General features: G+C 38.8%; 1 protein-coding gene across 3 annotated transcripts in view; it reads right to left on the bottom strand.

Moving 5' to 3' along the window:
- Positions 1–17719, bottom strand: part of BLTP1 (bridge-like lipid transfer protein family member 1) — a 219349-nt gene that overhangs the window by 100126 nt on the left and 101504 nt on the right. For all 3 annotated transcript variants that reach the window (XM_056803506.1, XM_056803508.1, XM_056803507.1), the window contains exons 20-25: positions 16904–17112; positions 13671–13898; positions 12162–12299; positions 6981–7160; positions 4769–4897; positions 3053–3172 (exon numbers count right to left, since the gene is read on the bottom strand). In XM_056803506.1, coding sequence (XP_056659484.1) covers positions 3053–3172; positions 4769–4897; positions 6981–7160; positions 12162–12299; positions 13671–13898; positions 16904–17112 — 1004 coding nt within the window. The remainder of the gene's footprint in view (positions 1–3052; positions 3173–4768; positions 4898–6980; positions 7161–12161; positions 12300–13670; positions 13899–16903; positions 17113–17719) is intronic.

Genomic DNA, 17719 nt, shown 5'->3' with positions numbered 1-17719 from the left:
AGAATGGTGGATTAATTCCCAAAAGGATCTGGATTTCTCACTTCACCTGCAGAAAACTACATGCACTCAAACAACTTAATCATAAAACATATCTTTTGACTAGCAGAAATGAACCAGTGGTAGCACTGTCAACAATTTTCTTATATCGAACAGCAAAGTCTCTCTAGGTTTAGACACAGAGATTTTTCTCTGCAATGTGTTTTTTTTTTTAAACCCTTACCTTCTGTCTTAGAATCAATACAAGAATCAATTCCAAGGCAGAAGAATGGAAAGGGTCAGACAACTGTGATTCAGTGACTTACCTAGAGCCACACAGATAGGAAGCATCTGAGGCTAGATTTAAACTCAGGTCCTCCCAACTCCAGGTCTGGCTCTCTATCCACTGAACCACCTAGCTTCCCCTCAACTGCATTCCAGTTTATCTTTTGCTAATTACCAAGGCTCACTCTCCAAACAAGTGTTTTGAAATCATAGCCAGAGACACAGGAAGCAAAATAATAATATTTTTGGTCAGTACACCTATGCGTTATGGAGCAGAAACTCCATGAGCCACAGGATGAGACCTAGAAATTGTATTGTGTGGTTACTCAGGAGAACGTGGGCTGGAAATTGCTTAGGCACTTTGGCTTAGCTTAGATAAAGCCACAGGTGTGGGATCACCTAACTTCTCTATGTACTTATCAAACATGGGGTAGAATGTGGAAGAATATTAAATAGGGCTCTCCCTTCAAACTCCTTCCCTGCTGCTCTAAGGTGTCTGCTGATGTTCCCCACCCTGCTCTAACATCACCTCCTCTAACTAAATACCCACAATGCAGAAGCAGGCCAGATTACAAGCTGGGAAGAGGAAAAGGAGAAGTCCTCTTTACAGATGAACAAATGCTCTTGCCTAAGGCTCACACAGCTTAGAGTCAGGGAAAGAGATGGGATCTGAGGTGAGGTCCTCAGTCTCCAGATACAGCCTTGCTTGACAGCCTCTCCACAGAAAAAGTCCTGTGCAGGACTAACAGGGAGCTAACAAAGGGAAAGAAGGCATAGAACTGCCTCATGGAGCTTAAGATATCAGGAGCTAGATGAGACTCCCTTATTAGGGAACCCAGATAAATAAATAGAGATCCAGTGCGCTTTTCCCTTTATTTTACCCCATTTTCCTTTTCTTATTCTCTAAGTCTTACCTCTTTTTTCTTGTCTCTTGTTAGACTTTCTTCATTTTGGTTGGTGGGCTTCCTTTGTCCTTATTTGCAAGTTTCCTTTCTTTTCATGAATATTCTTCCTTATTGTTCTTTTCACTCAACTTTTGAATTCCCCTCCCCTCCCCAACTTTATCCTGAGATATCTGCCTCTTTTTCCTTTCATTTCCTCAATTGACCTTTCTTAGATATATAAAACAAGCATTCATAGAAAATATTCTGCAGCAACACATGAAGGCATCTATTACATGTCAGGAAGCAAATAGTCATTACCAGCCCATAATCTCTGTTCTGACAGATGCCCATCTTTTTCCATTCATACACAGTTCCTTGAAACACTCCCCACACCATTCCAAAGGAAAATAAGGAATTTAAAATGTGAAGAGAGGGTGGAGGGAAACTAGGTGGCTCAGTGGATTGAAAGCCAGGCCTAGAGATAGTAAATCTTGGGTTCAAATCTGGCCTCAAATATTTCCTGGCTGTGTGACCCTGGGCAACTCAATTAACCTCCACTGCCTAGCCCTTTCCACTGTTCTGCCTTGGAACCAATATACCCAGTATTGATTCTAAAACAGAAGTAAAGGTTTAAAAAAAGGGAAGATAGAAAGAGCTTGAAAAAAGAAAGGGAAGAAAGTGAGGTTAAGAGTAAGGAGTCTCAGAACAAAGTTGAGGGCAGAGCAGGGAACAAGTAATGCAAAGAAATGGGTAAAAGGCATAAGAAGAAAAGAACAAGCCCAAAAGGGAAGAAAATTAACTGTAAAATGAGACAAGAGAAGCAACAGAATCGAAATTTTAAAAAATTTAAGTTACCAAAAAAATCAAGATACAAGGAAAAGGAGCATTAGTCATAGAAAATGAAAAGGAAATGGGGAATAAGGGGAGGAATGGGCAGTGAGAAAGCCACAGTATTACTGTAAGAAGGTATAATTGATTTAGAATATTGTATGGTAAAAGAGAAACTAAAAACTAATGAAAAAGGAAAGGGAATATTTGAAAAAATTATATTAAAACAAGAACTATCTGGTAAAAATCAATGGTATTTTTAAGAACCAACAGACATATATAAAACTTACTACAAACATGCCATCCATTTAACTGACCTGAGAATTGATCCTCTTTCCATGTCAGGAAGTAAAAAGGTTCTCAGTCCATAAGTAGTGTGAAAAGGAATTTAAACTCCCTTTGTTCTTTTTAACTGAATCAATCAGGGACTTGGACTTCCCCTCCCTCTGTTTTAATTTAATTAAACAGGGACCTGGAGGTCTTTTTTCCATTGAGATGTGCAGAGATAGACCAGCCCACAGTAAAAGGAAGTAGAACCCAGAGAGACATGAAGTGACATGGAAAGAGCTTATAAAAGGTGAGACCAGAGAGCTAAGCATTCATTCTTCGTTGGTGGCTCTTGCTGAAAGAGATGTACAGCTTCGATGACTCACGTGGGTTGAGGAGACCCTGCCTGGAGACAATGGCTTTTCGGCTCTCCTCCTGTCTTTAGTGGGATGTTCTCTTTGATGAGACTCTGGTGGATCAGTCTTTGTGGCATCAGACTCTCTTTTGGTTGCTGAAACGCTTGGCTAAAGACACTCTCATGAGCTGGTGAGATTCGCATTTGGATTTGCATTCACAGTTTGGAGGCACTTGAATCTTGACTTAGGGCATTTAGCTAGGCAATATTTTCTACCTAATTCCTACATTTCCCTCTCTTTACTATCTCTACTTTGCTGTAATAAAGCTACTAACATACTCATAGTTTAATTTTCAATTGTTATAAATGGCAGTCATAACTTTTATAACTCTTACAATTTCAACAACCATTTTAATTATTTCAGTAGACAACTGTAGCCAAAGTCAGAAACACTTACCCGTATGTTTGTAGCACAGCCATGCTCCACAATGTACAGGTCTGCACCATCAACAGCTAAGCGGGTCATGGTGTACTTCAACTCATCCGAAGTTGAACAAGGCCCAGGAACACAACTCAGCTAGAGTAACAAAGATTGTCAGCATTCAATGTTCTATTTATAATAGGCTTTCCTTATTTAAGAGAAAACTCGAGGGACTGAATGTGTACTATTTTATTTGAAATATTATGAAGGTTTGTTATTGCAATTCTGGATTTGTGTAGAGAATCATAAAGAACTTAAGGGGACCTTAAAGACCATCTAGTCAATTCAATAACCATTTTTAAGTGTCTATGGTGTGCCAGGCATAAGGCTAATTAAATGCCAGTCCAATTCCTTCATGTTATATGTAAAGAAAATGAGCTCCTAAGCAATGAAAGAACTTTTCAAAGGTCAAATTCTAAGGAGCAGAGCCAGGGATCAGTCTTCATGTTTGCCTCTCTGCTATCTGTCCCCATCCTGTCCAACCAAAGTTCCTCTCCTTTCCTGGATGACTGAAACAGAAGAGTTTTCACATTCTCTTTCACACATTCTTGTCCTTGAAGCAAGCACATGGCTCTTTTCAGCTTTTCTATTGGCTTAGAGTGCTAGCACTGAAACAGAAAGACAGGCTGAGAAAAGGTTCTTCCTAGGAGTGTCCTCTCTACTGCTCTGCTCTCCCCACCAACTTTCTTAAGTAACTGCTTCTCTAGAGTGCTACTGTCAAATTCAAATAGAAATGGATTTCTGCAGCCAGATGCTGGCTTAGAAAACCACAAATCAGCACTATTTCTGCCATGCTGTAGTTTTATTTATTCTGTCAAATACTTCACAATTCCACTTTAATCTGGGAGGCCATGACCGTTACATTTCTGCTCTTGAGAAATATGACAGGTCTTTGGGTAGGAAAGGGGCTTTTTGGTATTAAAACATATCTCTGTTTGAGAGCTATACTCCATTAGTGTGACTAGGCAAGAGCTGGCAACAGTAAAGCTCAAAAAGTATATCTCATGATCTCAAATTGAAGAGTTTAATGAAGTTTGGGGAAAAAAGAGCTGTATAAGAAAGAAATTCAACAAAGAATATGTATATGACTAAACAAAAGAAGTACAATGAATATCAGAATATTACAATTTTTAGTGCTGGAAAGGACCTTGTAGATTATCTATTTAAATTCCTATTCATTCAGGTACAGGGATATATATATATTATAGATAGATGAAGATATTTATACATCTATCTCTATATTATTCCTAGCTTTGTGACCCTGGGAAAATCACTTAACCTCATTGCCTGGCCCTTGCTGTTCTTTTGCCTTGAAAGGCATACACAGTTATCAATTCTAAGATAGAATGGAAAGGTTTTTTTAAAAAAACCTTTATATATTTAACCTAGCTTTGCCTCTGGCTCATCCATCAAATAGGAACAATCTCTGCCCTGTGAGTAAGGGTCTAATAGGTATAAAGTAATAAAATGTCTTACTTTTACAAATTTGCTCTAAGATTCTTGATCTTGTAAGAAAAATTTATGTTCTTAGCATTTAGAGATAATATTAGACTAACAAAAAGTTTTTCTGATTATGAAAAAAAGACTAGATTTTAAGATTCTACCCTATTTAAAATGGATATCCAACTTAAAGTTAGCTTCTTTTAATAAGCCTAGGGACTCACAGAATTACTGGTATGACTAATGATATACCTTAGATTCACAGAAGCGACGATCAATTCCATGCTGACATAATATTACAGATTTTGGCCTTTCCAGCTCAAATTCTCGGCACACCACATGGAAAACAAATGTCTGTCCCCATTCCAATAGACACGCCAGCTATAGGACAAACAGTGACAGATCAACAACACAGTTAACATTGGAAACAAGGAAACAGGGTTGAAGAGCTTGTTAAAAAAAGTCAGCATAGTTTTAGATAAAGAGAATAGGCATTATTTCCTTGACATGTCAATGTAATTATTCTCAGGTCTTGACACCATTTGAATTGCTCCTTCAGTCTTTTGTTAATGAATGACAAAATGATGTAAAAAAAAATTTCAATGTCTTAATTTTAAATCTAGAATCTACTTCAGCAATTTCCAAAGCAATTGTTTCTTTTCAAGTCAAAGCTTTTTTGTTTGGTAACTGAATTCTTTGAGTTCAAAAGTATGCAATAGCCCATACCTCGGAGCCAGCCAAGCTATCATTTCTCATTTTTCATATAACACCTCATCACCATATTTAAGTCAGAGATGTAATCTTGGATAATCCTGACAATGGGCAATGAAGAGAAAATGGTTTTCTGACTTAATAGAAGCCTAATTAAATTAACTAAAATTCCCCTATTTAGCTCAGTGATCCATGAGCATTTGTCAATAAAGTTGGCTCAATACTCATATAAACCTGAAGGCAGTGTGGCCTAATTGAAAGTGCCCTGGTCCTGGAGGCCTAGGATCACAAAATGTCAGAGCTAGAAAGGCATTTCCAGATTATCTAGACCTACTGTAGCCTGGAAAGAATGCTGGATTGGCAGTCCAGGGTCCTGTATGCAATTCTTGGCTCCACCACCCAATACCAGTGTCACTTAACCTCTGTGGGCCTCGGTTTCTTCATCTCTAAGATGGGGGTCCTTGGGCCAAATAGTTGCTAATGACCCTTCCTGCTCTAACCCTCTGTCACCCTCTCCACCATTCACCTCTAATACTATGTGGGCAGAATGTCAAGACATCATTACCACCACAAAAGAATTTCATGCCTTTACAATGCTCATGGAGGGAAAATAAACAAGAGCGTAATTGTGTGTTCACAAACCTGTCCTCAAACAGGGTGGTGTTCTGTGGCCCTCTCTGAGTGTGCTGTCTAGTTGCTTTGCCCATTTTAAAAACTATCCAATTCCTTGAAGAGAAGCCAAGATGTAGGGAAATAATGTTCTATGAAGTATTATGGATCACGGCTTTGCAGAGATGACTTAAAATCACAAAAGCTGCCCCTTCCCTCCTCCCTTAACAAAGAGCTAAAAGCAGCATCACTAACCCTGTTCCCCAGCTCCCCACTCCACAGGCACATCTGGCCAGGGCAACCAAGGCCAAGGCTCCATGAGGGAAAAGCATAAGAAATGGACAAAGTATACCCTCTCGTGTCTGCAATGCTTACATTTCTTTATGGTCTGAGAGGAGTACAACTGTATTCTCACCTTCTGGATGACCTCAGATTCGAATGCTAGGCTGATGTCATTAATTTTATAACAAAGGAAGTTTCAGATTTTTTACAGCAACAGACAGATATTTTACACTTTTCCAAAAAGGAAGTTATTCTCTGTTTTGCCATCTGCTACTCAAGTTCTGAACCAGTTTTAGTTTCTCCAACAGGGCCCAGAGAGTGGTTCAAGTTATTAATCAACAGTGACAGGGGGCAGCTGGATGGCTCAATGGATTGAGAGCCAGGTCCAGAGATGGGAGATCCTGGGTTCAAATCTGGCCTCAGACACTTCCTAGCTATGTGAACCAATACACAGTATTGATTCTAAGGCAGAAGTTAAGTGTTTAAAAAGAAAAATAAACAAACAAAAAAACAGTGACAGACGGTCAAAGCCAAGTGATTCAACATTCCTTTTTCTTTTTTTTAAACTATGTATTGATTCCAAGGTAGAAAGAAGTGTGGTAAGGGCTAGGCAATGGGGATTAAGTGACTTGCCCAGGTCATCCAGCTAGGAAGTGCCTGAGATCACATTTGAACCCAGGACCTCTAGTCTCTGAGCTGGTTCTTTCCACTGTGTTACCCAGCTGCCCCCAGAATCAACATTTCTAACAACCAAAAAAGAATAGGCCCTTTCCCATTATTCCAGTCAACTTAAGTACTGGCTACAATATAGAGAAAAGACTTGATTAGTAAACATTAAGATGACTTTTTGTACTGAGCATACCTGTGGAGCTGTAACTTTAGCTGTCAGACACCCAGCCTGGACATCAATTAACCATGCATATTCTAAGGAATCACTTCCTAGAGGAAGACCTTCTGCTGAAAACATAGCATGTGCTCGAAGCTGCAGGCCTGACAGGCTGATATGACCTTCTCTGAGCACTTCATCCACAGGAGGTCGTTGCTGAGAACAACAGTGAGGTTAAAATGAGAATACAAAGACTGTATATCATTACATTTTAAAATTTTATCAAGAGATAAGCAGCAAAATTGAACTTTCTGGAATGGCCCCTGAAACTGAAAGAATTAAGAAAGAATCAAATTCCTTGATGATTAGTAACCCCTTAAGTACCCATCAACAGACTGACAGTTACATAAAAACACCACTGAAAATTTAGTCAGTTTTTATGACAACTCATTTCCAAACATACATTCAGACTTACAGATCATAAGTCCAAGGAGACAGAAGTCTAAACACTTCCTCCAATCTAATGAGCTCACAAATCTCCACAAAATAAGAACTATGCCCAAGAACAACATTGATTGCAATTATTCCCATGGACTAAAACACTGAGAACTCTAGATGTAACAACCTGTTCAATTAATAGCAGAGCAGCCTAACCTGCTCATTTGACAGTTCCTTTTCCATCCATCCCTACACATTGCTATAAAAATGGACCATGAACTTGTGCTCTGAGACCTTCTCAGAAAGTCTCTTGATGTTACTGTAGTTTCTGCCAGCAGCCCCTTCCCTTTGCCCTCACCCCACCGTTCTGTGACAATAAGTAAGAGTGTTTGACTACTCCCATACACACACAAACAAGAGGCCTAAAGAATGAAAGGAACTTGGACAGTTCAGAGTGGAGTTCATCAAGCCTGAAGGGAAGGGAACTGGCATCTAGCTGAGTTTGATATACCTAGAAGTCATCTGGGGAATGAAAAGTGAATTCCCAAGTGTGGGAAGAGGCTAAGAGTAATTTGAGCCATCAGGGATCTGCCATATATGGAAAGGAGTCAGGAAGTAAACAATAGGGAAAGATAAAGAAAAATGCTGAAATTATCAAAAATTGAGAGAGGAAGAAAACTGAGTTGAGAACCTTGGATACAAGCAGTAAAGCTGAACAGACAAATAACAGAAAGGAAGATGGTCTCTAGGCCATCTGTATGAGTTTAAACATCTGAGTAAATATTAAAAAACAAAAGAAAATGAACGAACACTTTATGAGGCAGAAGACCCTTGTACTTGAGTGGATCTAAGGGCGGTCAAAAGTGAGTGAAACACCTTAAAGCCAAATGAACATTGGCTGAAAGAGGAATAAGTAGTGTAGAGAAGAGTAGATACCAAGGTTAACATGAAAGTTGTGTTCAAGTATCTAAAGGTTAAGATAGAGAGTATACTTGTTTTCTCTAGCTACAAAGGGGCAATGGGTGGAAGCTAAAAGAGGCCAACTTAACTCCCTCACCCTTGCTTTTTTGGCTTCTTCCATGGGTTGGAGGGTAGGGTCTGTATTCCTGACACCAAGCTTAATAAACATTGACTAATGTGAGGAAAGTCTTAATAATTTTCGGTGTCCAAAAATTCTCTGGGTTGCCCTCTGGAGGTGCTGGGGAATGCCTCTGGACATCCTTCTTACTCCTTGCTCCTCACTTCTTTGATTCTATTCACAACATTCTGTTGAACTTTTTCTAGCCCTTCCATCTAATTCAGTTGAAGTGGAATGTATTACTTTCCTATTTCTGCTTACTTTAAACTCCATTACTTTAATAATGCTTCTCCTGCTCATCTGAATTCTTCGTGCTGATCCTTTTCTTATAGTATAATAATATTGTGCTAGACTAATGTGGGCTCTATAGTCTCTTCGGATCTAAATAAACAAACAGTCCTACAGCCTACTGAAGCTCTACTCACTAGCTATACTTAAATGAATAAGCTAGGAAGAAAGCAAATACCAATAAACAGGAATGAGATTTGCTTTCCTCTAAACCAGTGATAGTGAACCTTTTAGAGACCATGTGTCATGCCCTCTAGAGGACTGCATGCTGTCTGCCCCCCTCCCCCACCCCTGAGTGCTGCATGCTGTGAAGATTGGATTTAGCTATTTCCTGATTGTAACAATGAAGATACTTAGTTTAACAAAAGAAAGAATGTCTTGGGAACTCTAAATTACTACACCCTACTTAGGCCATACTTTAGGGGAAGATAAAGTTGTAATCTCCTGATTGAACAATGAAGGTACTTAACTCTTACCTTATAGTGAAGCTAGAACTTTAAGCTAAGTCTATTTTAAGATCTTAATACAAAAAGGTGTTAAGTAACTATAAAGGTTATATTAATCACAAAAAGATTAAGTAACTCACAAAAGGTGAACTTAACAAAGAAGGGTTAAGTGACTCTAAAAATATAATCTAATCCAAAAAGATGAGAACTAAAAATAATGGGCATTTAGAGGAAGAGACATAAGGGTGAAAGGTCTATAAATTGGCTCATTTCCTCTCTCCCGTACCTTTTGCGGCGGAGAGTTGGCTGATAGCAGTGTGCTGGGCCTTTCGGCATCTTAGCGTGGCTACAAGCTATTGTTTGGTTCAGTGGTGAGTTTCTGGCCGAGTTTCCCTCCTTTACTTTTCAATTTTATCATCTTAGAAGCCTCTAATCTTCTTCAGAGACCTAGAGGCAGGGATGTTAAACTACTCCTGGCACAGGCCAGGCGGGAGAAATCCTATATTCTCTTCCCTCCTCCTCAAATTCCTTCCCTCTATATTAATTAAATTACCATAAATTTCTAGACTGACTTGGGTATTTTATTTGGGATTTTCCCTGGTGACCAATTAACTCTAGATTTTAAGTCACAACCCTAAAATTATCTTTATAATGCACCCCTCCCCTCCTACCCTCACAAGGGAGGGAGGAAGCTCTCCCATTGGGCTGCTGGGCAGAGGGGTGGGGGATGTGAAAAAATGTTGTCAGGCACACGGAGAGGGGAAGAGAAGCAGCTCCATCCAGAGTCCCTCTGCCTTTCTAGTCAATAACTCTAGCAGGCAACTGAGTGTGTGCCCACAGAGAGCGTTCCGTGTGCCATCTTTGGCACCAGTTCCATAGGTTCACCACCATGGCTCTAGACCTATCAAAGTGTTTTCCAAGCATTCACTTATTAAGGTAGATATATCTATATGCCATGTACCAGATTAGGGCTAGACATAAACATGATAAATTTACTTACTAGAAGCTTACATTTAGATAAATATATAAACAAGGATATAAAGTATGAAGTGAAGAAACACAAATATGTCCATAGAGTTAACTACAAGGTAGTTTGGGAGGGAAAGTGTTGGCAGTTGAGGGGCTCAGCAAAGACTTCACCAAAGTGGTGATGACTGAAGAAACAAAAGGGTTCTCTGAAGTGGAAGTGAGGAAGAGTGTTTTCTGGGCCCAGGTGTGACCAGTACAAAAGCACTGGAGCTAGAAGATAGAGGGTCATTCAACTTGAAGAATGGCCATAACTTTGGCAAAAAAAAGGACTCTGGAAGGAGGGTGAATTTGAGTGGAAACATAACGAGTCCAACTTTAAATATGCTGAATAAGAGGGATCTCTGGAATAAAGATCTGGGGAGAAACTGCTTTGGGAAGGACAGAGCTATCATCAACCTAGGTAAGGTTATTAAATGCACTGGAGCAAATGGGGTCCCTACAGCAAAAGGAACAAAGAGAGCAAAGGCCCAGAACAGAGTTTTTGGAGACAGTCACAGGATTTATACTACAGAGAGTAATTTCAATCAAGTAATGAGGTCAGTAGCCAGACCACAAATGGTTGAGTGGGTAGTAGAGGCAGCAGGAGAACAGAAAGCAGAAATCCAGTGATGGTAGAGGTAGGAAAAGTTTCCTCTATGCATAATTAGAAATCTGTTACGCTAAAAACTACATTTCCTGGAAACCCACTGACTTCCTGTCATTACATACTTCCTGTAATCAGGGGATATTTGGCAGTGAGATTGCTGGCCCAGGGCCTCTTTACTTCCCGTCAGTGACTATGGTGGTAAGCAGGGATTTTGAAAAGGCTAATTAGCCATGAGCACATGTTTTTTTTTTTATTTTGTTACCTTTTTATTCCTTTATTTCTAATGATCATTAATAAATCTCTTAAAATGTGATATTTTTATTCTATGAAATTATTGTAATTAATTTTACTTTTACACCTAATATTTACAATGGATTTGATGTGTATGTAGGAGTGGAATTCAAATTTTTCTGATGTTTTCTTAGTTTTATATCAAAATGAATTTGATTGACAGAAAACAGACCAATTAATATTGGTTCCTGAATGTCCTAATGTAATGCTTGGAACAAAAAAAAAAGGCAGACTAGGGGACGGCCATTTTCTCAAGCAGAATCTAAACAAGAAATGAATGAATAGGTACAACTGGCTACCTAATGAAGCTGGTTCTTGTTTCAAATATTAGCTCAAAATTTCCAAGGAAACTACATAAATATCTTCTAAGCAAACTATAGAATCATCCAAACATTAGCAGTTCTCTATATTGAGATGGTCATTTCCGGTCACCATTTAAGAGTAGTTAATATGTTTATATTCTGCCTTTCAGTTAGGATTAGAATTTGTAAAACATTATTTTATACTGTTAACTCACATGGCTTTCAATGACACAAAAATATTAGTCATCTAACTCTTTAAAAAGAAGGGGGGGGGGGGAAGACATCATTTTAATGAAATCAGGAGCAACATCTAATAAAAGAAATAACATAGTCTAGAGGAAGGAGAACTGGAGACCCAAATGGGACCCGCAAGTTCTAGGCCCTTTTCAGACATGCAGCTATATGACCACAGCCAAGTCTCTTTCCCACTATAACTCAGTATTCTCATTTATAAGTTGATATAATACTATTTGCCTCAAAGAGCTGTTGCAAGGCAAATATTACATACATTTTGATGTATTACATGTCTGTCAATTACTGAAAAAAGATCATCATTTACAGGTTCACCCTATCTTGGAGAGATGCATCCTCTTTTTCATAGTTAATATTCAATAGGTTATTTAACAGACATTTACTTGAAAGATTATGAGTACATCCATACATACACTGAGTCGATCATACTGAAAAATTCTAAGACTGTTTGCTTATGAGACAAGAGATCTTTTTGGCTGCCACCTCCCTGTCCTCATCTCATATTACCTGATAGTTGTCATTCACAAATACATTTAGTGGGGACAGAACAAGCTGCAACATGGTTTCTCTAAATCCTTTTTTCATTTCGAAACATAGTCTTTCCAAGAAAGCTGTTGGGCATTCAGGACTATCAGTGCTTCCATGCTAAAAGATAAACAAAGTGCCATAATCAGAACATAGACAGATGAGCAGGAATGCAAACAAACTCTTGTGCCTGAAAAACATAGTATTACTATTTCTGTAGCCCCTAAAAGAAGAAGTTGTACTATTATGTAAACATTATAAAAATCTAGTTTATTTGTATTTCCCTAACATCAGCCACAACTACTTTGCAAATCAAGAGGGAATTAAATTTGCTGAGCACTATTTACCTCACAGAATGAGATTTCCATATATAGCCTCAGCCAGTTCCCAGGCACTGAGTCACTGTGGGGCAATTTGGCCTCAGGGTGCTTGAGGCCTTCCTGCCTGGACCCTTGAAATAGTACCTGAAGAAGTTCATTCTGATTTCTAATGGACAAAAATTCTGAGAAAATCCTATTCCTGAATCAGTCTCTCGAGGCCCTGTGGAAAATATCCAGAACTTCACCAGGTTCTGTGGTTTAAAATTAAATCCAGCAGATTGAGAGCCAGACCTAGGGATGGGAGGTCCTGGGTTCAAATCTGTCCTCAGACACTTCCTAGCTGTGTGGCCCTGGGTAAGTCACTTGACCCCCATTGCCTAGCCCTTACCATTCTTCTGCCTTGGAGCCAATACACAGTATTGATTCCAAGATGGAAGGTAAGGGTTTTATTAACAAAAAAAAAATTTAATCTGGCATCACAGGATTTGGAGCCAGAGATCATCTACTCTAACCCTTTCATCTCAGAGATGAAGAATGGCCAGGAACACATTAGAATTTGAAATGGACCACAGACTAGGGTAGAATGCTCCACAGCCTCCCAGGGACAAAAGGAAGGAGAAACATTGAAATGCATGAAAAAATTCCTACCAAATTCAAAACATTCCTCACATTTCAGAAGTAACGTCTATAGAGCATTTTATTTCTAATTTTTTATGATACTTATCCAAAATTACATTGTATACAGTAGTTTTTCATTTGTATCACAATCCCTATTAGACTGAAGTTCCTAGAGGATGGGGGATCATGTCTTCTCTATATTCACTTTGTGACCCCTCTCAGCCCACACGATCCCTATAAATGTATGCTGAAGGAAACCTACATCTACTACCCAGAGAAAAATCATTCACTCGATTTACAAAAAGCACAAGAGATTTTTAAAAACAGATATATGAAGTTTCTTTTTTCATGGACATAAACTTTTATATTTTCTTATAAATATAAATTTTTCTTATAATATAAATATTCTTATTATATATTAATGATTATTAGTAAAACATAATGTGTTTACTATATAAAAATCATACATATAATAAACATTCTTATAATAGAAACCTGTTTCATGTAATTTAGAATACTCATCGTAAATACTGCAATCTTGTGTGTGACTTACAACAGGAAGGCGCCCATGAACCTTGTACAAGTTTACAAGCACAGTAATGTCCCAAGGACGCAAGGTAAGAGGATGGACCAGCTTGGCTGAGCTCTCATTTTCCTTTTTGTCATGTTCCATCCCAACAGCAGTCCAGCCAGAGCTGGAGGAGGTTGAAAGTGATAAGACAGGGCTTGAAATAATTTCTTCAAAGTCCATGTACATGTCATCTTCTCCAAAGTAATTCTCCTGGGAAAAAGGTAGAAGAAGAGAAATAGAAACTGTTTTTCGTAATTTTTCCAATGAAGGAATGGACATCATCACAATACAGCTAGTTTTTGTTCTGAGTCCATTTTTTCACTTGTAACCAACCAACAACAGAGACAAAAGGATCTTGTACAGTTCTTTGCTCCCTTCAGCAGACTATGTTACAGAAAACCATTTAAGAAAACCTGCCTATTTCCTTCTCTTTGCAGCAGAGGCATTTAATGTTTATGTAAGTTCATTCTCTTGGTTTTCTACAGATAAGAAAGTAGTCAGCATAGAAATCCAGACACTCAGTGATACCTTAATCATCCTTTTGGAATAAGAACATTGATAATTTGTTTTTTGTTTTAAACACCCTTACCTTCCGTCTTAGAATTAATACTGTGTATTGGTTCTAAGGCAGAAGAGTGGTGCACAAAGATGTGCACAAAGATACTTGTGCGTGAAAGAGATTTAAGTGGAAAAGTCGATGCACAGACACAGTCCCACTCTCTCAGCATTGGAAGCCTGGGTCCAGTGGCACAAAAAGTCGTTACACCTGGAGACTTCCTCAGCTGCATTGGATGGCCGTGTTGTCTTTTGTGCTCCAACACGCCCTAAGCACTCCACAGTGCTTTGCTGTGTCGCCCTCTCAGCCGTTGAACCTTCTTGTTGGTTTCCTCCCTATGTTCAGCCAAAGCAGTCTTCACATGCCGGGTGAGCAAAGCCCTGGTTCACCAGGGGTCGGTGACCCGATGGCTACCCTCACAAGATTTAGCTGGCCTGTCAAAGCCATTGCCCGGGGTGTGGATGCTGCCGCATGCTAGCAGCTACTAGGAGCCACAAGTGAGAGCTGGGTGTCAGGTGAAGGTCAGAGGCTGGAGAGCTGCCCTAGGAGGGCACGACAAGCCCTCCATACCAGAGATACTACCCCTCCCTGAGCACAGAAGAGTGGTAAGGGCTAAGCAATGGGGGTGAAGAGACTTGCCCAGGGTCACACAGCCAGGAAGTGTCTGAGACGATATTTGAACCCAGGACCTCTTGTCTCTAGGTCTGGCTCTCAATCTACTAAGCTACCTGGCTGCCCCAGTAATTTTTTTTAGCCATTTTTACTGATATCTTCCCCTATCCTAAGAAATTCTTTTTTTTTTTAATTATTGGCCAGATCTCTCTGATTTCTAATTTTGCTATATCTCATAGAAGCTCATATACCAGCACGTAAGAAATACATGTTTTGAAATTATTTGACCAAAAGAACTCTATATTTCATATCTTCCTGAGTTTTCCTTAGAGATACTCTATGGTTTCCATTTCAAAATTAAATAGAGTATTCTAAAATACTTGAGATATCCTATGTCTATAGAGTATTACAAGTCCATAATAACATTTGCTTTGTTACTAAGTCAATTCCTATTTAATTATCAAACACAGAAATAGCTTGTGCCAAACTCCTCTGGGAACTGTGAATGGCCAACACAACAAAGGGCATTTTTTAGTTTTTTATATAATGTGTCAATTAAATATATTTAAAAATAACTTCTCAAAAGCAAGAAGTGTTATAAGTAATTTACTTACTGCTTTCTCCTTAAAATTTGTCAAGAAAATGTACTTTTCACATTTGAAGTCCTTAAGTAAACCGTAAAATCTGGAATTACGGTAGAAATTCCCTTCTAAGCCACTTCCCTGGGAAAAGGAAGCATCAAGAGTCTTTTCTACACATCCTCAAGCAAAACTGAGCACTGAAGGAGCCAGACTTCCACATCCTAGGGTAATTTCTCTCATGGTAAATTGAGAGAATATAGACTGTTATAAACAAAGCTTAAAGGGATTAAATTTCACAGACAACAAAAGCATCAGCTAACAAGTACAACAAGAAGATAAAAATTATCTTGTTAATTATGCTAGTTCTAATTAGCATGCTAATCTGGCTTCAAAATAAATTTCCAAGCAAATCCTAAGAATTGTTCCCTTACACAAACTGAAAATGTTTTCATTTGCTACTTGGTAACATGTCTGTTTTCACTGCAGACAATATATAAGCTATACAACTTTGATTCATCTGAGTCCTCTGAACTGCTGAGATCCTGAAGCTGCTAGAGAGGTGCTTTGTGTAATAGACAGACGGCTGGCCTCAAAAGAGGAGGGGGAGTCCTATGTGTACAGCTTGTCTTTGACATACATGGGGCAACGTGGCTACCTTTTCAGTGATCTAAGCTGTGCCCCAACTCTGTAACTGGCTGAGAAGGAGCCAGTCTGCATTGGTAGAGACAATTTCCTGTATTGATGAAATAAGAAGTCCAGTCCTTGACCCAATCCTAAAGATACTTGCATTATTCCGCCATTTTTCATGACTATCTGATAATGGGTTAATATTCATGTGCTTTCACGTCTCTACTGCTCCCCAGTCACTGCTCCAGACATGATCATACACTCATCTAAAGGACCAAGGGAATCCACAACTGCTACAACCCGTAAGGAAAGAGGGATTCTTAGAAAAAGGTAAAGCATGAATCTGGCAATAACTCGTACCAGTCCCTCAGAAGGGAGAAAGAAAAATTCTTTCTTCCTGCCTGGTTTAAACACTAAAAATGTAAAATTAAAAGGCTGGCTCTTATGTAAATGCAATCAGCAATTTCGTGGTTAAAAAAAAAAAAAGCTGGTGCTAAAATGACTTTTCCAAACAAAGCAATTTGTGTGGTTTGGCAACAGGTTCAGTGGTACTTATTAAACTATCCTCCCAACAGTCAGTCAGATTAAGAAGGATCAGCTTGCTTGGAGTTTGGATGGCCATACACCAAAAGATAGAAAACATCTTTGCAATAAAATATTTTAATTAAATCTACTTACAAGTCTTGCCAAAACAATCTACAAATGACAAAAAACAAACACACACTAAGCTAAAGCATTTTTAGATGTCAGGAAATGGGAGGCAGCTGCCTACAAATTTAATGGCATTTTAAATGCTTCCCCTTCTATTTATTTGAAAGTTGATCTTCTTTGGCTCATACCTTTATAGAGAGGAAGGCGTTTAACAGTGGCCCATACAGGGTGATTTGAGAATCTGGAGAGAGTTCCATCTCTACATGGAGTTTATCAGGTGGAAGTTCTGATGGATCAATAGGTGGACGTGAAGAGGTTGTGGGAGAAGAGACAACTCTGTCTGATGTTTTCTGGGTTGGCCTTAGTACTGATAACATTGTTTCTTCCATTTCTGACACTGTAGAAGAAATAAACAATCCAGACAATCAAAACTTCACTGAAAATGCTAAAAAGGAGACATTTTGCAACCAATGTAGCAACTAAATCAGCTGACATTCCAGAGGCTATGAAAAAATTAAGTGATTAAGGAAGCTCCATATAGTATTTCAATTGATTACTCAGAAAGTACTCAAAAACATTAGTATCACTTACAAAAAATCCCTGTGCATAAATCATAGACAATAAGCGCTAGAGGGAGTCCCTTACCATACCCAATTTATCATCAATGGCTAGTCAAGTACAATATGACATCAGGAATATTAGCACACATATCACATTCACGGATTTCTAACTTGCTCCCAACAAACAAAAGAAAATCTTAAAACGTAAATTTAATCTAAATCAGCCATTTCAAGGTACAATTTTGTTTTAGAATACACTTTATTGCAATAGGTAGCATAGTGCACTAAGGCAGGGATTTTACAAAGAGAGGTCCCCACAAAAATCTGATGGGATAAGGTTCAGGGTGATAGATCTAAATAGGAATACCTTGCATATTATATGCCAAATAAATACATGTTGGGGTAGCTAGGTGGCTTAGTGGACAGAAAGTCAGGCCCAGAGAC

Source organism: Monodelphis domestica, chromosome 6 (genome assembly GCF_027887165.1).
Source record: "Monodelphis domestica isolate mMonDom1 chromosome 6, mMonDom1.pri, whole genome shotgun sequence".
NCBI lineage: Eukaryota > Metazoa > Chordata > Mammalia > Didelphimorphia > Didelphidae > Monodelphis > Monodelphis domestica.
Note: the sequence above shows the minus strand (reverse complement) of the source record. Positions and strands in the feature narration are given on the sequence as shown.